At 38.5% G+C, this 24,103-nt stretch overlaps 2 protein-coding genes across 5 annotated transcripts in view; one reads left to right on the plus strand and one right to left on the minus strand.

The window, feature by feature from the left end:
• Window positions 1-24,103, minus strand: part of LOC100744573 (synapsin) — a 39,465-nt gene that overhangs the window by 5,252 nt on the left and 10,110 nt on the right. The window lies entirely within an intron of this gene.
• Window positions 283-24,046, plus strand: LOC100749210 (metalloproteinase inhibitor 3). Of its 3 annotated transcripts, none has more exons than XM_012387799.3 (5): window positions 283-789; window positions 21,194-21,320; window positions 21,404-21,486; window positions 21,563-21,799; window positions 22,236-24,046. In XM_012387799.3, exons 2-5 carry the CDS (start codon window positions 21,194-21,196, stop codon window positions 22,455-22,457), a joined length of 669 nt encoding a protein of 222 aa, XP_012243222.1. In that variant the 5' UTR covers window positions 283-789; the 3' UTR covers window positions 22,458-24,046. The 3 variants fall into 3 exon arrangements, with proteins under 3 accessions (XP_012243222.1, XP_003490972.3, XP_033177627.1); XM_003490924.4 differs by lacking the exon at window positions 283-789 and adding an exon at window positions 10,424-10,578; XM_033321736.1 differs by lacking the exon at window positions 283-789 and adding an exon at window positions 10,973-11,015.

The raw sequence follows: 24,103 nt of genomic DNA on the forward strand, positions 1-24,103 counted from the left end.
ATGAAAAAAGATGATCGAGTTCGAAAGAGAGAAAAAGAGCGTAGCACGCTGGAACGAGCAAAGTTCTCCGAGAGGAAGAGAGAGCAGAAGAGCACGGTATAGAGCGAGAGAGAATGGTAAAAGTCAGAAATGGGGACAGAGACGGAGGACAGGTATGATTGAACGGGAGTGAGGAGGATAGCAGGGTAGGAGAAAAAGAGAGAGAGAGGAGGAGTGGATCGGAAGGGAGACAGAAACAGCAGCGAGATCGACGTAAGAACGTAGGAAGGAACGAGAGGCTCCCGTGTCGTTCGCGCTTGCATTGCTTTTCGAAGCTCGCGCGCGAACGGTCCGCTCTTGTTGGACGTATACGTGTGCGCCGATCGATAAACACACGTGAAAATCCAGTCGGTCCTCGTTTACGGTCGATGGTGTATCGGCTGATATAGTTGGCGAACTCGAGATCATTTATTTATAACACGGTTGCGGGAAAGCTTCCACTCATCGTTAAGTACGATTCGTGTTCGTTCGATTATCAGTTCTATCGTAGTTTCCGCAAACGAAGGAGAAAAACGTGGTGCACGCGAATCGAATCACGCGGAACTCGCCGGCTCACGGAGAGGCAGTCGCTTCTGAAAGATCTACCGGCTGCGTCGACCCGTCGACGGACTCTGGTACAACCATTCGCAGTTTCGAAGAATGATTGCGCGTCTTTGAGGTCAAGGAGAATAACGGAGAGAAAGGTAGAGTGCAAGTAAACTTTACGAGGAAAGCCGAAGCGGAAGGATCTACGCGGGGTCACGAAGAAAGGTATCTGTGCACCGCATGTACGATTTTCACGTTGTACCTGAAAGCAGTTTCGTGTTCCTGTACTAATCGTGTCTTTAATGATATACCTTTGTGTCTCTAACGTACTTCTCTCTACTCGCTTCTTATTTATCAATCGATATATTATCGACATATTTACGACTTTCTGTTATTTATCTATCATTCAGACAATTTACTGTTCCATATGATCCGTAGATAGATTTTATGTCAATAAAACTTTCTAGCAAAGCGTTCGAAGATTAGTAGATACGAGAATAACATTCGCTACTAAAAGTGGCTGCACTTTGACTCCATTTGGCCTTAAGTTATACATTTGTCGCTTAATCGTAGTAGCAATCAAAACGATGACATCATACTCGCTCGCGAGCCAAAATAAACTTCGCTAATCGTGCACCGAGGAAACGCAGAACCGCGTTCTCTGAGGCTCTCTTTTCTAATCAAAGTGTATTCAATCGAATAGACTAATGTGTTCTAGACAATCGAGTCTATGTTTTACGCGTTTCTGGCAGCGAATTTACCGATGTTTAGATAAAAACGTAGAAATTATGCGTTGTTTCAAGGCATTGTTGTTAAATACTGCGAATTTTGCAGCGCTAGTTGTATAAATAAAACGATAAGTCTAAACCAGACAACATGAGCACGGTAGAGGATCGTTTATGCTAGCTCTAAGACCGTGTCATATGAACCTTATGCAAAGACAGACATTCCAGCCACGAATGCCATGGTTGAAACGCGAGAATCCACGCGAATCGTGAAAATAACAGAGACGTAGACTTTTACGATCGTTTCATTATGTTAATTCTATCCAGCAACATCTATTATGTTCCTGGTATTCGTGTACCCAGCGTTTTTCGAAAGAAGATCCTAATACCTGCTATTTCTCGCTACTACACGCAAATAAAACCTTCGCATCTCGTTATATTCTGTCATCGTTATGTTTTTTAAACGACAGCTCACGATATGAATAATTCATGATACTAATTAGTCGAGGTTCGACCTATCATGTCCAGTAATGTCTATGATCGCTTTCTTTTCCTCTTCGCTTTGCCGATATCGATAACGACGAATACCTTTGTGATAATAGAAATGTAAGAAGTTATTTACCCGCGAACGAGAATTAATTAACTGTAAATTGAGACGTATTTAAAGTTACTATTAAGAAGTCTACATTACTTATTTGCTAACATACATTATAGTTTCAATATTTCGCGATAAACAAAATAATACAAATTATTAGGGTAATACGTAGCGAAGAATAATTTCAAAAGTTCCTCAATTTATGCTAACGAAATTCTAATAATCTGTTGTCAATTACTGCCAACAAGGTGAAGGTGACGAAATTGAATTAATTTCAATTTGATACATGTTAGTATTTCCAACGTGTGTTTAAAAGGAATTTCATATTCATGGCTGTGTAGGTATTTCTTGAGAACAAACTTCCAATCCACCTTTTCATCGATTCGATATAGGGCGGTGAACAACCATTTGCTCGTTAGCTTGTCCTATTTATCATTTTCAGCGTGTGGAGCACACCTCATTAAATACAATACATTAACGTTAGATAGGTACTAAACGTCCGACGACATTATTAAATATCAAAATTTGACGATCTTACTTAACCGGTTGTTAACTGTGGATAATATGTTCCACGCTTGATCGGCAAGTCAAAGAAAGATCGCATACTGTAAAGCTCAAGAGAAGCTTCGTTCGATGTTCAATTGGCGAAACCGATATCCATGTAATCGAATTCGGTATGCTGTCGAGGAATCGATTTCGATAAAGCGGACGACAGAAAATATGAGGACATGAACTTCGAGTTGACTATATCGTACCTCTCGTACGGAGGAATGTACCTGCCAGCGCCGCGTTGTGGCGTCGAGTTAATGATTGAACCTTTCGCATGAACCGTTTATATACGCTTCCAAACAAACATCATTGGAAACAAAGTTATTATAGTGACAATTGAATACGGTATTCTGTTTGAATGGAGTCTGAAGATATGCTTCACGTAACCGTAATCAAAGTTTCTCATTCTTATCTCTCTTATCCTCTTTATCAATTTGCTCGTAAAACTTGTAAGGGAATTCTGAAAGCATTTCTCCATTCAGAAGGAGGTATCACGCAATTATATGAAGAATTTTATGTTATTTCACACTAAAGAAACTACTTAATTTAACCGAAAAAATTATTAGTTTAATCAAGTGCAATTTACTATTTCCATCTACAAAATCTAAATACTTTCTGTACAAGAAAAAGACTCTTTAACTTGATAGCGATACCAGTTTATTTTCAAATTACAACTACAATACTCTGAACCTACAATGAGACCTTCGAGTTTTGGTGAAACGTGATGAAACGTTTCACACTGATAGATTTCGTCACTCTGTTCTCAAAATATTCCATCATAGGACAAAATACTCAATATTTCTTACGATATCGCCAATTAAAGTTTTAATTGCAAATCTCCTACATGCACTTTCTTCGCGTCCAGGAACAATTTCGTGGAACGATCGAGAATGATCGTGGTCGCTGTTCATTAGACTAAAGCGACTTCCCTGAAGTACAAACAGGGATGACTAGCCTGGGATGTGTTATAAATCCTTTCTGACCTCCCCACGTTGCGACGTAGTATTGTGATACGCCGATTAAGGAAGATTGGAAGAGGAAGATATAATCCTCCGATTCGACTCTCATAAGAGAACGTAATGCACGGGTCATATCGGCGTGTACGATATTACGTTTATTACGCGTTTCTCCGATACGCTATGAGAGGACCGAGTGGCGCCAACCAGCCGGTCTCCGCTTATGTATACCTAGCTATCTACGTACGTTTCTTCAGAAACGTGTATTAGGCCCGCGTATTCGCATGGTCACCCGTCCACTGTGTCTACCTATGCTCTACACGCGTTTTATTTCCATTCGAAGAATAAGCGACGGCTCTCTGTAGACTTGGTAGACCTGGTATACCTCGTCCGCCAACAGATTAGAGCAGCGAATCGAATATTTATAGCAGCCCGTTTTCATGATCGCACGCGCGCCGTTCAACGATGTACAGAGGATAGGGGGACACAGTGCCTGTGTACAGTGTTGCGTTTCGATAACACCACGGGAGTTCACGATCCATTCTTCTTCTTCTTCTTCTTCTTCCTCTTCTTCCGGATTTTTTCTTCTTTTTTTCTATTCTTTCATGGCAACTGGAGATAGCGTAATCTGGGAATCTGGTCGATAAATCCTGAACTATTCCGAGATCAAACGCACCACAGACTCAAACGTACGTCTCGGAGTTATTGGCAATTTTCTTGTTATTTATGCCTATAGCGCTGCTTTATGTCCGTCCCGCGATCCTGATTACAGTGTGCACGAGAGGCGTTCTTTATCCGGCGCCTGTTACCGCGCGTTTGGTAATATTTATACTTATATTCTTACGTCGCACGAATTAACAACGTTTTACATCCGTTATTTTCGTAGTTCTGGTATTATTTCACGACCTCATTCAAACCGGTCCTGTGCACTTTCGACTACGCGAATGCACGCGAGCTATGTTGGTGATTAACGACGTTCCTCCGTCCTTGGCTATTATCCAATACATGTCTCTGGCGTCAATAATAAATTAATAATTTCCGCGGAATTCACGATACCTGTCCTTCCCTGATATATATTTCTTTTTTTCTTTTCCTTTATCAAAACGTGACATTATTGAGTCGAGGGTCGGCCAAATTAATGGAATGCGGCATTGTTTGTCACTGTTTTCGATTGTGTTCTCTCGATCAATTAAAATTGTCACTCTGTGTGAACGTAGTTGCTCCCAATTGTACTGTTCCAAGACGCGAGACACAGTCTTGCTGTTTGCACTAACGAGCAACAACGTTCGACGGACTCGTGAAACTGCCGAGACCACAAACTTACTCTTCTTGTCCACCCGGAAACATCGCACGGTGCTATATTTCTCACGCAGTGATTACTTCGCTTGCGGTTCAAGAACCTTCGACAGACCAGCGGTCCTTAATACAGAGAATGCAGATTAATGGTAACGTAGTTACTCCGCGAACTCGAATAATTTCTACAATTTAAACTACATTAAGCATTCGTCAGAAAAATTCATTTAATACATAATTTGCAGAACACCTGCATCTTATTAACCGCTTGTCAAGGTAATAGCCAGGATGAAAGTCATGGATATCTTAAAAAAGTGATTGTACAGTTTGCCCCACATTAAACATCTAACACTACATAACCATAAAAATACATTTAATACATAATTCCGAAAATACCGACATGAATCACAGACCACGAATCTTACTTGCCGCATCTCAAGGTAATGTCCAGGATGTACGCCATAGAATGGCCAAAAACATGTTATGGGGAGCAAGCAGCATCGCAATGGCCTTGCCTAAAAGTCGGTAGCTTACGAAACAGCACGTGGCTGCGGTATCGTCGGGGTGTGGTCTTTGCGGTTTCTCCCGTTACATCATCACAAATATATGGTCAGTCTAGTCATGCACTTTCTGCCCGCGGTTAGCATTCTTTTTTTTACCTTTTCCTTTTCTCTTCTTCGTCTTAATCTTCTTCGCGAGTCTCTGCACGCGCTCAGGAGGATTCACTCGTAAACGCGTATAAGATTACGTGGTACACATAATCGAGCGCGCGAGCTTTAATTAACCCTCGCTATTATTCGTTGGCACGAAGAACCGATCGCATTACGCGCGGCTGAAGCATTAAGCCGCGGTAATGAAAGAGTACGACAACCCTTGCACGTGCTGCATTCGTTTCTAAAGGTATATTCGTAAGCTTCAACCAACGAAATGTTCATTTCCTTAAGCCTTCGCAACAAAAATTGATTGAGATCCTAGCAGCTTGAATCACTGTGTTTCTACGTTTCTATAATAGTATCACGATGTTTCCCAGTCGCGTTTCTACTATCTTGGTATTCCAGAGTCGTGTAAAATTCTCGTTCAGCGAATTCCGTATGAATATGAAATCAGGTACACGTTTCGCGGTTTCTTTGGCGAAAAGTATTCTTTAAACAAACTGTTTGTTCGACATTCTTTAGTACTGAGTAATCAAATTACAAGTGGCTTCGTAGTATCGATGGAAACAATTCCTCGTACAACTTTGCATTCTCACCTCAGTGTCTGGTGAGCGCGATGTTTTGCGGTCGTGGTTCGCGGAAAGTACGGAATCGGTTGGCAGAAGGAATGAATTTTCAGCAGAAAGCGGGCTGCTTTGAAGTGCAGGCGGATCGCTGCCGTTGAGTCAGTCCTTGGCATCGATCGCCATAAGTTAGCGATCGACAAGTTCGTGTACATACGCAGAAAGCCTTCGTGCGTCGTGTACGATCAATCAGCGGGCCTTTTTAAAAATTTCAGCCACGTATTACGACTATTACGAGTGATACTTAGAGGTAGTCAGCTCTCCCTTTCTCTCTCTTTCTCTCTCTCTCTGTTCTCTGACGTCTGCCGCGTTCTTTCGCGGGCCAGCTAACGCTGCTACTACGAGCAGAGTGACTCAGCGGCCAGCAATCTCATTCATCGACGCGAAAGAGGAGTATTGCGGCGAACCGCGTGTATAGAACGCTTTTGCAACGACGCTTCGGGGAACGAGATGTTTTCTAGGATGGGAAAGCGTTTTAGTAATTAGAGCCATTCGTTAAACGCGACGTCCCGTCGTTGCTTCGTGTATTCAACTTATTTTTCACATCCCTTATCCCCCCCCCCCCATCTCTCTCTATTTCTCTCTAGTCTATTCGTTCTTGAGTTAGTTCACGACAGCTCCAACGACACACGCAGATTTACTATTCGTATATAACGCGAGCCACGTGAACTTTCAGTGATAAATTCGATTTTCTGAAATTCTAACCGAGCCCGATGCCTGGTAAATCCGTACGGAGAATTAATTACCCGTTATAGGCAAACATGTAACTCTCCCGAATACATTCTTCACATGTAGCACGCGATATTTTGTAGCCAGTATCGGAGTCGCGCGGCTCCTTTCACGGGGCGAAGGAGGAGACGCGATCCGCGGCTTCCTTTTTGACAGATGTTCCGTGAAATCATGCCATGCAAATGGTGTACCCGCGTCAAAGGAAGTCTACATTTTTCTCCTCTACCCACGCTTCGAGCTGGCAATTCAAAGTGCACGCTTGATAATAATCGGCTGTGATTTCATCTGTTATTTTCATGAGTTGTCGTCAGTGGGTAGGCAATTCTTGAGGTCTAAAATATATTGGTTGCTTTGATACGCCTATGTACACTCACTTTTATGGTATTGATATTGTTTAATAAGAAACAATTTTACGCAGAATCGTATAATCCTATTGCAATTAACTTTCAACGCATCATTCCTTGGAATATCGGAGTTAAAAGTTGAAAACTATAAAGATACAGTCGTCTAATCTATATAGAAACGTATGTATTTAATTCCAACAAGAAGAACAACGTGTCGTTCGTTCGGCAAATAAAAGGATTAGAATGTTTCTCGTTGGCACGCAGATAAGTACATCGTTGTAATTCTTCGCGGTAGATTCGCACCAAAGATAGAGCTATTCGTCAGTCAGCGGCTCTATTTTTTCCCTGTCTGGTTAAAAATAGATACAGACAATCCGTGTCAGCGGTTTGTGACCCACGGGCTGTTTTGAAACACTTTTATTTCTTCGATGCGCGTGAAAATAGCTGCCCATTTATTTCTGTGTCGTTAGCTGCCCTATATTTTTGGTCCAGTAATTTACTAAATCCAAACACTCTGATAAATATATCGCGTACCCATCTACGCGCTATCGCCCGAGGTCGATCATTTTCTTCATTCTATACCGTGAGTGATTCGTTATTACTATAATTTTCAACGTTTTATCCGTAACAATCGAATTTGCATAATGATATAGTAAAAGTTTCACAAAATAGAAAGTGTCGCTAATAGCCTAATCTGTACCATTGTTTACAAGGTAAAAGCTCTCTATCAGCTACGTCCTATCAACCGGACCGTTTCGAAAGAGACCTGGCGTTTTTAGAATCGAATCACGTCAAATTTCCCAGTTGCGCTCTGACTACGAAATTACACTTCATTGTTCACCAACCGCAATTTACATACAAGGCAGAGCACGGTTATCGCTATTAAACCGTGCACGAAACATGCCCGCACGCAATTTCGTGGCAATGCTAAGGCCAGATTTTTCTCGCAAATTGATCGTTGATTCTGTTTCCTCTCTGCTTCCCCAACCGGTTGTATGCAACTTGCGACGACTTCCTCTTGGCAATTTATAGCCAGACGTTTTCTTTGCCAACGATTATTTTCACAAATGCGAACACTTCCATGAACATGCTTCTTCTTTATTCTACAAACATGTGTTTTGTGGAAGCGATAAAATTCCGTTTACTATCAATAACGATCGCACCCAAGGCCTGACTGTCTTGTACATCTGTCGTAGACCGTCCTAAATGTACTTGACAATCGTTCCGCCCTCTCGTTCCTCTTCCCGACAGTCGTCCACGAAATTGCATCTTAACGTAATCCTCCAGGATCGATGCTGAATCATACGTAGAGACTTCCAAAGCGTACGAGACGTGCATTATTCTACGCTTACGAATCTTCGAATTAATGCAGCTCGTGCGTACATTACGGTGAATCGGCGCGATTACGTTTTTATTTCGATCGGTAAATGAAGACTGGCGGATTGTTATCGGGTCGCAATAGCGGCCGATTTAACGAGGCGCAAATTGTCGACCACCAGTATCGCTTTAGTTCCTTCGTTATTTACACTGAGTCACACTGTAAATATAGATACGCATTCATGACGCGAACACCACGAGAGCAGCGTTGGATACTTTTATCGCCGTGACTTTCCCCGTTGCATCGGTGATTACCCTAATTCCCTCGATTACCATAATAAAACGTTTCGACCTGTCAATTTGCCCGCTGATCAAACCTCCGCGGGAAATTGGAACATTAACGGTATTGAGATCAGTTTTAACAATTCAACAAAGTCGAATCCCGGATGGTTACAAAAACAGACTGATTCGTCATGATCGTATCTAATGTCTTACACATGTTTCCCGTGGGAATTCTGTTTATTAGCTTTCGAACGAAGAGCAGGAATTTGATTCACGAGCTTTCATGTGGTTGGAGAAAAATTGCGCTGAACGTAACGAAATTGCAATGTTACGCATTGGATTAATAATAGCGGGTATCGTGGAGCAGTTGTGCAAAACCGTAGAGAGATGAATTGCCATTCGAGTTTGAAACCATGCCAGGTCTCGTCAATTCTTTTTTTGTCTTTCATTTTAAATCCATACTCCCTCTGGTATCGTTCATAACAAAGTACTTACGTATGTGTCAAATGTAGTAAATTCTTCAGTATACGTACCTATGTGTTTGTGCACAGTAAACGAGCAACACGACACGATGTTCAAATACATGATTAATCGTGCTATCGTCCCGAGCAGTGGCATCGATATCGAAATGTAATTAAAAGGCACATCGCTATCTCCGTTTTCACTGTTAAGAATATCGAATTTGATGCAAAATCTCGGCACAAGTACGAAGATATATGTATCTGGAATCTCGTATCGAGGAATTCGTAATACTTTTTTCTGTGCGTATTATTCAGTGTATAATATCATTCAGTTAGTTATCGTCTTTTTGCAACTCGTTTTGACGAAATTGTGACGGAGTTGATTGACAAAACACCCAAAATTGCGCGACACGTTGATAACGTATTTACATGTACGTCTATAAAATTTTAATCTTTTAAATAAGCTCAGACTACATACTTATCAGCAGCGATAAATATATGAACCAATAAAATGTTGATTTCCATTGTTCCGCTTAAATATAATACAAATATCAGAGATATGCACATATTCAATATACTTATTATGTCATGGTTTAGTTTTAATATTAGATACAAGAATCGTGATTTATGTGGTACCAGATATCACTAACTGACTCACAAATCTTGCTATACGCTTTCCCAAGTTATCAAATTTCTTCTTTAATTCCAAAATCATCTCGTAAATAAGCCTCCCAGAAGCCAAATTGATCAGCTTCACTTCCTACAAAGTTCTTAATCTTATTACTCACCTATATAATCAGTATTTAACATCATAAAAAAGAAACGAATTAGGGATAGCATAAACGATTGTAAAAATCCATATTTGTAGTCGTAACTTGTTACACTAATGTGACGACTAGAGATGATCAGTGTGGCTTTTAAGAAATTCAAATCTAACGATCTATCAATTTCACAGTTGTTTCATTCTAATAATACGTCCCAATTCGTAGATGGCAGTGATATGGTCATAAATAATAACAAGCAAACAGAAATAATAAGTGAAACGGGTTTATGTTAAAATCTGCAAGATCGACGGCAACACCGATCCATCGTTTTTACTGAGAAGAATCGACGTAATCGTCGGCTAGTCGGTTGCACTTCCGACTACGTATCGTCGGTCACGACATGACGTAACGTCCAAATTTATGATTAATCGCTGTTCAGATAGTCTCGCGTTCCTTCTTTCGGCTCGGCTTCGTAGCTTCTGCACGCCGCGACAGTATATTCGCGTTGACGAACATGCGAGTGAGTGAGCTGGCAAGTGTACACGAGCTCAGAGCTCATGCGTACACGCATGTACGGATGCTGCCGCGGAATATAATAGCGGTAATACGATGGAACTGGGGCAGTCCTGCTTTGACGGGCGTCTTAGAAGCCTCTACCTGGCTGCTGCTCCGTTTCGCCATCGTCACGCGAATTTTTATTTTTGGAAACGTTCGATTCTAGAGGTTCGTTCCTTTTTTACTCGATTCGACGTTCGCGAAATTCTGGGGACGAATTGTGAATTGTGAAAATTCGATATCCACGATTAGGCTGCAGATTTTTATACGTTTGTGAAAAATTTAAAGATGCGATATAAAATTTCCGAAGTAGAATATTCGTTATAATATTTATTAAGCGAAAGAAATATCGTTTATTCAGTCGTGATCACGAAAATTTGTTTCTACATAAATATCCGCAGTCTATTCATGATTGATAATTGAATCGCGGTGAATTTTTTTTAGAAATCAAATTGTTTTAAAAATTCATATTTTGTTCGTCCTTCTTCCTTTGGGTGATCTAGTGAATTTGGAAATGTGAGATTTTTAAATCGAGTGAAATGTCGGTAGGTTAGGATTGTATTAGAAGCGGACAAGTAAAGCTTCGACATTCCGTGGAAACTAGAGTGAGTTCATCCAGTTCAATTTAATAGACGGTCACGTGTAAACTAGCAAAGGTTAACATGACAGAAGCGATAGACATCCGCAAGCGATAACTGTCGACTTTCACGTCGATTTATTTTTCCCATCTTACGAAAGCTAATGTATATCTTTTTCGTTTTCTTCGTTTTACTTCTTAACGATTTCTACTGATTATCGCTTAAATACACATCACGAATATTACATATGCGGTGTAGTAGCGTAAAAGATAGCAATATTTACTTTCAATCAACGTTATCCACGCATGATACGGTGAACGAGAAAATTCTTAGAATCACTAATCGTTTTCTTCTCTCGAACTTATCCATTTTTGTACTTACACACGTACACAAATAAGATAGGGAAACAAAAATCCATAAAATAATTACAAATGGCTGGTATCGAAATACTGCAATATTTCGGAGCCTTAGCTCGAAATATAAGCTTATTTTAAAATTATTTTAATTTCGGCCAGTGCACCGGTTGAGTCATGAACTTTCATCGAAGATGAACCGCCTCAGGTGAAAACTAGTTGCTCTTTAGATGAATGTCAGATAATGACGATAAGCGATGTGTATTTATACGTTGATTATCCTCGTGACATATTGTGTTCGTGCGCATTTCGCGGCACGCGTGATGCTGCTCTGTTATTAGCCTCGGTGCAATTATCAATTTGCAACACTTGCTATAGCACAGTATTCGCGGTAGTACCGCGTGTCTCAGGATCGAGTGGCCATTTATTAAATTGTTTTCATTAATCGAACGCTGTTTGTGGCAAATGGCTCGGAAAATGTAAATCAGCGATCGGTACCATCGTCGATTTATCTCTCGCGCGGCGATGATTCGAAATCACGCGCGCTTCGTGACATCGTGGCGGTCGTCATCCAACCATTCATTTGCCGGTGATTGATCAATCGTATAATTAATACTTGTCTGCATCGCATCTGCACTTGCAGTCGCGGATTTAGAACGTAAATGATTCGACTGTTTCTGAGGAAAACTGCAGATTTATCTTATTACTCGACGCATGGCCAGACGTTGGACGTTACTTCAGTGTATTTTTATCTAGATTGTAACAAAATGTTGCTCTGTGTTCGCATTATTCGATACTTAGATCACTTTTAAACGTGGAATTAAGAATATAGATCGATTGTTTGCTGCTCGATGCTATACAAAATATTTTTCATTTAGTAATTAAACGTGGAAATTGAGGGACAAATTAGCCAAAACAGCTCCTGTCAAGTTTTCCGCCCATTTAGATGATAATACATTTAATATAGTATTCAGAAGATTATATTCTGTCTTACAACCAAAAAAAAAAAAAAAAAAGGAACTAAACCATCTACAATAAGTACAAATACATTGATAACAATTGTGTAATATGATAAATGTTTTTTTCAAACAGTTTGAACATATAGAAGAAAAATTAAAGATGCCAGAGTATTTTTTTGTTTCTCTGAAGAAAAACAAACCTGCACAAAGGTCAATTTTGTTATGAGCCCTTTTTTGTTATTTATTATGCACTTTTTATATATCTTCTTAGATAAATAAAAATAGAAAGTAAAAGATAAGTCGCTAAAGCAACATGCGAATACAATGCTTTATATGTACATACACATCTATTTCGTTTACGCAATATGTTTCCAGATTTGCATGGCTTTTCAACTGATATCACATTCCGGAATTATGATAAACATAACGAATATTTGAACCAAGGGAAGATCGTCTTGGGGGAAGGACGTTTCAAGAATCGTTCAACTTTTCCTTAAATATTTCATGATATTTCTGAACAAAAATATTTTTGCAAATCCGCTAAGAATTCTTGGCAATGTTTTTCATGCAATTCAATTCACATCGTTTGCATGAAATTACGCAAGTGCACGTCAATGCGAGACGTCATTTCTTGCGCATTAATTACATGCACTGTTAGCAAACACAGCGATGAACTTCAAACGACGTGTTTGAAAGCCTCTGTACAGCACTTAGCTTGCCCGATTGTGAGAGATGCTAATTGCTATCTACATAAACGTTGAGTCTTCCAACTCTTGTTAAGTGTGCGCAGAAATTACATCGCTCTGATTTGCTGCTCTTATTACTGACATTACTGTGACTACTAACTGTGACATACTACTTCAAGCAAACACGAAATGTTTAGGATTATTTATGTTTAATTAATGAAATTTTATACATTCTGTAAAAAACGATATATTCAGAAATAGAATAGAATTCGAGGGTGATTAAAAATTGAAATTTTACATATGAAATTTATATATATAACTTGTCTGGTGTGTAGCGATTAAACCGGTATTCATGGTCGATGACGCGATGAAAGCGAGTAATCGATTTATCCAGGCCGAGATGAAAAGGCCAGTCAATTCATTGAGAGAAAATTTTGGGCATCATATTTCCCACGTGTTAACGTAACGCTGAATTAATGAATACATAAGTAGATACTGATGAAAATGATGGTTCTTCAATAAAGTACATCGTGATTACCATTAAAATGTACAATACGTCGTTTACTGAAAAATGCTCGCCAATTTATTTTTATAACTTTCTTCTCTACGTCGCATCGATTTAGCTGATTCCCTACAGGGGCCTGTCTCTTCGCCACTAAAGGGTTGTTATTAACTTTTAATGAGGTGCAGTTCGTTATAAATTCCATTCAACATCCACGAGGCAATCTCGTACCTCGAAAATCGACGACCACAAAAATTTATGTTCGAATATATTTCTGCAATTTTTTGGAGCATCAAAAAATGTTTAACACTGTATGCTTACGTCTAATTAAAGAAGAAACGAGTCTCTGCATTTCTTACATGGTATCTATCTCAATTTTTTGTTTATTGAATTTGCAAATACCCGCGAAGTTACCCAGAAACGTGGAAACTAACCTTTTCTTATCCTTGAAATTTAAAAATAGACCGAGTGTATTTTCAGAAAGATTTCCAAGAATTCTAATCCAGCGAAACGACTTCTGGTAACGATAACGAGAACAATTGTTCTTGGCTTAATGTATGTGCTACTTCGAAATCGGGAGTTCGTTAAATCTAAGCATAACGTTGGAACTCGTTCGAACGATATGCAATCCGTTTATTCTTGAAGTGAGCAATAATTAATTGCGAGTCTTGATAATCAAAAGAACAATCGTTCATTCGATCCGTAAACAATTATTCCTTCTCACTTAATCTTAAGTCAATGAGAAAGCGTTTTATAAAGCATAATTTATGTTAAAAGGCAAATAGCGTCTCAAATATCTCAATATACGCTTCGATAAACCTTCACGATTTATAGACGTATTTATGATTTTATGTCATCGCTAATTTTCAATCTTGTTACCGTGGCAAAATGTTAATCGAACGGGTTTTATATTCCACGCCTCTTCCGTTTCTGATAAAAGTTTCAACATTTGAACCACTCGGTGGAAATATACTCGTTGAGTTAAGCACAATATTATCATCTGGCTGCTTGGATAATAGTTTACACGATATATTTCTCCTGTTCGTGAGATCGGAGTCCTGTAAACTCGTAAGACGATGAACATTTTCACGCTTGGAACTAGTGAGCCGGTGCACGCCCCGGTATATTTGATACGAGCTGCTGTCGCTGCCGCTGCTGTCAGCTGTAACGTAATATAAAACTTCAAGAACTTGCTGAGAACGCGTTCTAATGGTCGCGTAAATCCGCCCACTGTATCTTGTAAACAATTGCAAGAATGCCTGATGCAAGTCAGTATTCAATTACTGCCGCGATTGTCTTCCTTGTTTTGAAAGAAATTCTTCCTAGATGCTCTTTTGTACTATCGTGTGTAATATTACTTCCGGTTCATCGTATAATGTCAGGTAGATGAAGAAGTAATGTCGATTTTGAGGATGTAGCAGTAAATCAACTTAGTATGATGTTAATTTATTTGACCGTTCTGTTTGGTGTAATTTTTATACGATTGCGTCATCATTTTGGAAGTTTCTTAGTAGGTACTATCGTCATTTCATTGAAATAATTTTGTAAAGACCTAAAACGTAGAAAATCTGACAGTGCCGTCTGGAGTATAGTGAGGACGAGAAAGATTAATACAATGTTGTTACCTTTTCTAAATTTACATAATATAATTGACCAAGAAGAGACTTTGTTGTGTTCTACGTCTAACTATAGAAACTGCACGATCTACATTCATTTTTATACCTTATGATATTTTATAAATATAGAACACAATTTCTTATTGTAAACCATGATGAACATGAAACATTTGAAACTGATTTTCTTACTATGATCAAACATCGAAATCATTTCTCTGCAAACGCAATATTTCTCAAACTATTCTTCGAACTTTAAACATTCAATTGTTCATAATTCAAGTTGCGTTCGGCTTAAACTGCATTGATTTCAAAAGCGAAACAAATTTTTTATTCGCAGAGTCATGTTCGCGTGATATTTATTGGTAAGAAAATCAGCTCAAGTTCACGCTCGTGAATAGGACGGAAACGGAACGTAAATTAATTGGTTCGACGCGACGGGGAATAACGATCTCTGCGAGCAACTCGAGTAGCAGGGAGTCTGTAAGTTGCAACGATATGCCGCAAATGAAAACGCGAGATCGGAGAAAGTAGACACACGTATGTAGGTAAGAAAAGATCTGGTAAACGTGTTAACGTCGTTACAATCACGAGAAGTGCACTCGACACGTTATTATGACGCGCTTTGATCCCTTTGAATCACCACAACGCATCGCGTTCATTTTCAAGTCGTTTTGCCACGGTGACTCGTGGAATTCTGCGTCGAGATGACCTTTTAAAGCGTGCACCATCTAAACATGGTCGTTCGACATCATCACGCACAGCATCGTTCCGATGTTCCCGTCTTAATGAAGATATACGAAAGCGATAAACGTTACGACCGGACCGGGCGCGAGGCAATCCTTTTGCTGATGTACCCGATATAAATCGGCACGTATTTGAACGCACCGGTAAAGTTACGTAAAGTCACGTGCAGGCGGGACGAGTGTGATTTTAATGCTCCCGATAAGGAAATGCTGAATCAATAGATATTAACTCGTATAGGACTATTATGTAACTTAGTTGATCCATCGGATGTTTCATCATCGAAGAGCCGTAAGAGAGTGGTCATGAGAGTCGAATGTTGTAGTTCATCGTGGTTTTGTAAACGTAAACCAGGCGAAAACCTTCCTACTTCATAAGGGAAACAATTTAAATATTCAGTCCGTTGTCAAACCAGCCCACGTTACTAAACTTGTCTAAGTATATTTCATTTTGGAGCTAAACATCTGTTCTTTTAACAATTGTTTTTGTTTTGTTTACAATTTTAAACTGTTTAGATATCGTGCGTGACAATATTCAAATATCGAAGGTATTAAAATATTACTTGTCTTAATAATTCTGTCCGTGTAGTTGATTGGTATTTGTACCATGCATTCCTGCCAATTTCGGACCATTACAGATTTTTCTGGATAATCTGTCGTTCGTAGCAACGATGCGCGTGAATTATTACAACGTTTAGCCTTGCGCTTGTACTAGACTCGAGAAAAATGCGGAGGAGTTATATTATTGCACTTATATGTATGCTCGTTTTAGATTACCATAAGTATGAGTTGTAGCGAATATGCGTGGCCTGACGCTCATTTACGTTCAACAGCGCTACGCCGTGTATAAACTTATTCGGAGTTTAAGGTTAATTGGCGTAGCCTTGCGCACTTATTTACATCCGTGCAATCACAAATCTTCAGGCCAGAATTATCGATCGTAAATTACTTCGTACATCGTACGCCAGTCGGATCGCTCGTTCTGCTAACACGAAATGGTAATACTGTTCACCTTTGGTTGCATTCGATCTTCGTAAAACGAACATTTTTATGTCACTCCGTTGGTTTTAGCGAATTGAGCCTCGAACGTCTTAATTCTCCATGAAAAAAAAAAATCCCAACGGATCTACCGTAAGTTTCGATACTTTACAACCAAAGTATGATTTTCAAGAAGTTCGAAACGAAATAAGATTCTTAATTTTATCTCTTCAACTAAAGGTTGACCAAGAAATTTTCGTAACTTGAAACGAGTCCACAAATCTTCAAACAGTTACTTTGCTTCTGAATGCAACCATGACCACAATTTAGCGCGTAGAAACAAAACTCGCTCGAACTAGAGCAGGACGAAATCGAATCCGTCCTCAGCATATCGGGTAATGCTCACTTCACACCGGGTTGCAAACCTAACACCAAACTAGCACAATTCGTTTGGGAAATAATTATATGATCAACTGCATAAACAAAGCCGCGTAATAACTAAATTTCAGACGAAATACACAGACTCACGAAAATATTTAAGCAGTTGTAGACAACTTCTACGTGTTATATAAAACATTTTGAAATCTCATTAACACTATTATGAGATATGACTATCGCAATCGTATTTGTAATGTTTGAAGTAAATCTGAAAATATCTATAGAAACTACGACATATTTTTTAGAAGTATATATTCAGGAAACCATAAAATTATTTGAAGTCAATTACCCGTTATATTAATAAACCTCGATATTCAGTATAATGAACTTTGACACTTATTATACAGTTGAGAAAGCTATGCATGGTGTATACTAATTTTTTACTAAATACATATATACATATACCTATGCAATAAATATCTTTCTAGTTTCTATATAGTATATATATTTTCAGAGTTTCAAAATTGACCAATATAATTATGACAGTCGTGTCTTCTTACGGTGCTAATGAAATTTCAAAACGTTTTATATAACATATACAATATGGACATGAAAGATTTCTATGATAAGTGTTCAAATACTCGTACTTTTGGTGTAAATCGTGATGCGTTTGACGAATAATGTTTGGGTGCGCAATAGGTCGTCATGTCGATGCGTCACGAGGTGTGGGTAGGACGATCCATTTGCGTATGTTTATTATTGCCGATGGAAATAAAAATAATGCAAGTACGTAGCTGCCTATATGACATCAGCCAATCAATTCGTTTTGCGTGATGATGCATGAAGTGCATCGGATGAATGCTGCGTGAGAGTATCGGTGTCATCATTTGGGTGTGGGTGCTACGAACTGTGGCTCCGTTGAAATTCTTGCACGCAATTAACTATTTCGATACACTTTGCGCTCGATCGGTTACATTCATTTTCCTGATAATTGCATGAACGCATGTCCGCCAATTGGAAATGTAAACTTCAATAGTTGGCAGAATTTATAACAACGGTGAAACACCATTTATTTGAACTTGTTGCACGGCAGACTATTCGGGTAATTGGAATTAAATAATTATTCCAACTATCTAGGTTTTTTTCTTTGATCAATATGCGTTCATATTCAGATAAGTGAATTCAATCGATGGAATTTTAATTAATAACGTTAAATTTAAATTTCGTCCTTAGAAAGGAAATTTTGTTATAATAAAGTATTGGCTATTACATTTTTCGAAAGTAACTATCAGATTGCGAATTTGTTTGCATTTATGGGAAATTTGGAGATGCACAAATGTACATGGTGTGCACAAATGTGTAAAATAAAAATATGAATTCTGAGCACATTTGAATTAGTGAGTTTGCAGGCACCTATAGAATGCCATCCAGAATGAAGTCTAGCGAGTTAAATTTATGTTTATTCTTAACTACAATATATCAAATAGAATTTTCCATCCGCGTTATGTAGAAAGTTTCCAGTCACGGCTACTGCAAATTGTTCGCTATCCACTCGAGTTCGAACTCATAACTCTGGGACACGCTATATTCCGTACGTAATTACAATAATCAGACAGAGCTTTATGATCTTTAAACATAAAATTGTTTCTTGTTAGTGGCACTATAATACTCAACTCCCTCGACGGCAGTGATAAAACCACGAAATAAGACTGGAAACGCAAATAAAATCAAATTTGCAAGCCGAAGAGAACACAGTTGAGCAAGTGGCTCTACGAGCGTCCTGACGTTAGCGTAACGTGGCTCAATTCACTCAAATTGCCTTTGCTATTAACATTCATTCCGCCTGAAATGGCTAACTCGTTGTCAACTAACCAATAAATTTTTTAAAACCATTGCGTAACGAAAGCTTATCACACGAAATGTTCAATGATATTGCATGAGTGCTATTGGAAAGCGTGTTAAACGATGATTCCAACGAGAACACCTACGAATTTGTCTGTCATTTACTATAAATGTATTTTGCGCTTTGAAGTAACACTGTGTGTTACGCTTCGTAAACGTATATTTTCGAGCATGATGTATCGATACAGGGTTGAATATCGTGACTGCCTGAGCACGCTAACGATCTGTGCACGTTCAGTACATTCCGTTGAAGTTCGATGGCGATATAGTTCACCGAAATCGTTTTCGTGTTCGTGTCTTAACCTCTTTGCTCCTACTGAAACAAATATGTTTCACGATTTTACTATTTATAGGCCGAGCCTACTACATGCTTTCGTGTATTATCGTTCGTTTTGTAAATACAATTTCTTGATCAAAATTTGTATGCGTTACTAGTGAGAGATGTGAGTTCTCTAACAAATGGATGAGCAAGAAATCTTTATGGCATCGGAAAATTACTTTGTGTACCATTGCTGTCTTGTCTTGTTTACTACGCACAACTATTTTCAGTATCTGAATTGCTATGATTATTTATGTGCGTATTCGTATTCCAATTCCATGTTTTGTTAATACTTATATCTACGTTTACAAAATATCTCATTTTTACCGTGATTTACCGTATCAGTCCTCATAGAACACATATATAGAGGGCGTATATGTCTCACCCCATTTTCTCCTTTGATTTGTTACATTAACATAAGAAATATTTTGTTAATTCGTTCGTTGGATCTATTTCTGATTAGAAACTTTTATTGGAAATTGAAAAAGTAGTTCAAGATTTCTGGCATAAAGCATTAATATTCTTTAAGTTCTCCGTTATAGTATAAAGTATTAGTTAATTAGTTAAAACTTAGTTATAAAAGTAGTATAGTGTGTGTGTGCGCGCGCGTGCGCATGCGCGCTCACACGTGTGTGTGTAAATACCAACAATTCATTTGGAATTTATCGATGCACATAATCACAGTATAGTTACCGAAGAAATTTTTGCAGCAGCCAGTCGGTTCCGTTAGGAATGCCTAGATTCTAAGCTGTCCACCGGTCTATTCTCGCAGTCCAAGGAAACGTATCGTCAATACGATCTTTGAAACGGCTCACAGCGTTTCTGGTCCGTGTTGGACTTCGGTTTCCATTTTACGTCTATGTTTAGACCTGGCCCAGCTGATGTCGATAAACTAGGCCGAATTGCAGCGCTTCCGTAACGTTTATTGTCGGTCCAAAGGTGATTCTTCCCCATTATACTCGGTGTTATGAATGAATTTATAACATTGTTCTCCATGATTGATGTTTTTACTCATAACACTATTTTCGAGTATTTTCATTGATTTAAAAGGATTTAGTCACTATGCGTGACTCAGGAGTCCATTTAAACAAGTTTTGTCAATTATTCTCTGCTCGGATAGTTTCGTGTTTGAGGCCAGTGGCAGCTTATTCAAGACCTCGTGTTAACAATTGTTGATCGTCAGTTTCGCAGAATTCGCACATCAATTTAACCACACGTTACAGCTCTGCAAGGATTGAATAAATTTGCATTAACGAGGTTTGCAGGTGGGCTGCCGAGATACCAGATTTAGATGGAGCAATAGCAAATTCAGATTAGTCGTTTAGGAACAGTCATGATTCACCTCGACGCGATGCTTCGTTTGTTGCATCAAAAACGAGACACGCATTCTCATGACTTAGTCAGTCAGTTTCTCGTTCGTCGAATAGAGTTATACGTTACGCCGTATCCGACAGGTGACAACTGTCTCGGATCGTTCGGATACATGTAATCAGATTTCGGAGATAAATGGATCTTGTCTGAGAGAACAAGCATTTCTCAGAAGTTTCATTATCTTCTTACAATGGTTACACGTCTTCGATTCAAGATCGTTTCATTACCTTGCCTCTTATCGTATCATTTCTACCTTTCACTCTTATCTTTGATAAACATTTAATCTAATTCCAATGATACTTGATAAGATTTAATGCATCTTTTTTTGTTGCCATCAGTAAAACATCCAGAAACTACTTTTCACTTTCACCATGTAATTGAATCGATTCTTCTGTTTCCAGATGTGGCAATTGAGGTTTTGGATGTACATTCTGCTCATAGCGCTGTCGCTGGCTCCATTGCAGAGGGTCGCGGCGTGTAGCTGCATGAGCAGTCACCCTCAAATACTATTTTGCAATTCAGATTTCGGTAAGAATTTGCATGAAATTTGCTACAAAAATACGATCTCTTCTGTTACTTTATAAACATGCTTTTTCTCTCCTCTATGATAGTCGTTCTTGTAAGAGTGAAGAAGATGATGAACATGAACGAGCATGAAATCGCCTATAGCGTGAAAATCAATAAAATCTTCAAGGTTCGTATGGCAGTTGCACTATTTTTACTTATCAGTTTTGTATCGTAATCTACACCTGATTGTTTTTTAATTACAGGTAAACAACAAGACATCGTACACCGTCCTGAAGAAAAATATTTTATGGACCGCATCGTCCGAAGTTTTATGTGGAGTGGACCTTGAAGTTGGAGAAACTTACGTTGTTAGCGGCAAAACTTATGATGGTGAAAAGGCGAACATATCGTTGTGTGGTATAAAGATGGCCTGGCGTTCTGTGACGAGCAGACAACGAAAAGGTTTCAGGCATTTGTATCGTTACGGTTGCCCGTGTAACGTAAGTGAGAAATTTTTATTTGTACAAATATGAAGCCTTCATGACACATTTTTCTGTCGATTACTTTCCTAAATATGCAATAATCCTAATTTTAATACTGAAAAATATTTAAAATTCTGTCAATCGACTAACGATGTAAAATCAATCATTTGAGATCTTTTTTACAGTAATTTACCAACTATTAACGTTAGTAAATTAACACATTGCAAATTGTACTTATAGAGTTCCTTTTCCATCTCTTATAACTTGTGACTTGTAAAATTTCGCTAATAATGATTAGTTCAATAGTGCAAGACGACACAGACAGTTGCATGTGACCGAATTCTCATCTCAGCTACGATCAATTTTAACCAATCGGCCATAATATCGAATCCTTATTGACCAAGAATTCCACTGTTTTCTTTCAATTATACTCTGCTCGTTTCATGAATTGCAGATCTATTACACACCTTGGTGGACCAAGGGTGCCGCTCTAGAAGGCACGGATGGCAAAGAATGTCTATGGGAGAGCAAACCTGGTCCGGAAGAGTGCCAGAGGGATTATGGCGTTTGCATGCCAGGACCAGCTGGATGCTCTTGGGTCCCGTCGGTTCCTTATAAGAACTGCATCAAGGAGTATCAACAGAAACGCGAGCAACAGAGGGCGCGAGAACCTTAAATCTTTCTATTTCGATGCATGCGAAAGTTCTACGGTGGAACGAGAAAATCGATCACGCTGGCGAAAAATCGACGTTGCTCGTGCCAAGTCACGTAGCATGCCTCGATTTACGAACGTATTTGTGAAATTTCGCAGAATCCCCACGAGAATAATGTTACTTCGTGTGCAATGAGCGTTCCAATATGCAGCAAACTGGCGCTGTACCATGTAAACATGTTGACAAATTAATGCTATCTTATAACGTGTGTTGTAGCGAACTGTGTACCCAATGTGGTATCTTCAAAGAAGAAATATTTGTAATAATTAAATATTCAAGAAATTTTCCAAGTCAAATGGTCGAGATAGCATTAATTCGCAATGTAAGTTTTTCATTTCTGTATCGTGTCATGCTCTATTTATTGTTGCGTTCCATTAGAAGTATTAATCGGGTAGTGATATATCGACGAGTACAAAAGTTGTACGCTGATTAAATACACGAAGCAGGGAATCGATTGAGGAAAATCGTACACAGCTAGCTGAGGGGAAGCTGTTATTTAGGGGTATAATATAAACCGTCGAACTCTTGAAACTGCTTGCATTTTCATGATAAATTACTTCCTTGATGTTTCGATGTCTATTTCATCGCGTTTGTAATAATTGATATTCTATTTTCATCTTTTCTTTAATCGGTCGTCGGTAATATTTATTCTGGGATCGTTGACTTCTTTCACAAACCGAATAATAAACGTCGTTAAATATATTCAACGTTTAATTAATCCGCGTTGAGAACAATCATCGGTAAAAAACTTTGTTCGTATCGATTCAGATTGAAATTTTCCTCTTCTACCGTTAATCATCGCTGTTAACCTTATTTCGTTTAATTGAATCGTAGACTAACGTTGACTCGTAATATGAATCGACTGAATTTCGTGAAATCAGAAATAGCAGGTATAGATGATTGGCCATCTTTTTAGTTGTATATATTAGGCTATTGATGTATATTATACATTTTTAAATTATTCTCATTTTCATTTCGTTGTACGTAGTTTCTTCTTCTTTTATTTCTTCTATATAAGAAACTGTTAACACGTATTTAATTTTTAGCAAAGTCTTGTACAGGTCTCTGAATATTTGAAACTAAGTTACAATCGAGTCAGTTAAAAAAAAATAAATGAATAAATAAAAGAAAAAGAGATATTTTATAGTATTAAAAAACAATGTTTAAGGAATATAATTTCTTACGAAAAAAAAATTCAAGTTTCCTTTTAACGATCATGTTGTCTCATTATTCGGAGGGTAGCACAAAGATGCTAAGCGTTGTGTTAGAAATGTTACAATCAAGTTAGGTACTCTAACCTATCAACTATGTATCTAAGCGTAATCACGTATTGTTTCTCGATAAGAGTGACGAGAAACAAAAACCCTGCACATGGGTAGGACTTTAGTACAAAACACTAAAAAACGCGCGACGTGACGGAAGTTAGCCGGCATTTCCTAGCTTGAGAACGTAACACGAGACGATGTATGTTCTTAGTCTTAGTTCTTTCATTTGATAACTTTTGTAAAGTATTATAATACTTAAACGATGGGAAATAAACGAGAAACTCATATTCTTTCGTTCTATATACAGACCTAAGCAGTTACCTTATTTTAATTATATTCTACAA

Source organism: Bombus impatiens, unplaced genomic scaffold (assembly GCF_000188095.3).
Source record: "Bombus impatiens unplaced genomic scaffold, BIMP_2.2 scf_0487, whole genome shotgun sequence".
NCBI lineage: Eukaryota > Metazoa > Arthropoda > Insecta > Hymenoptera > Apidae > Bombus > Bombus impatiens.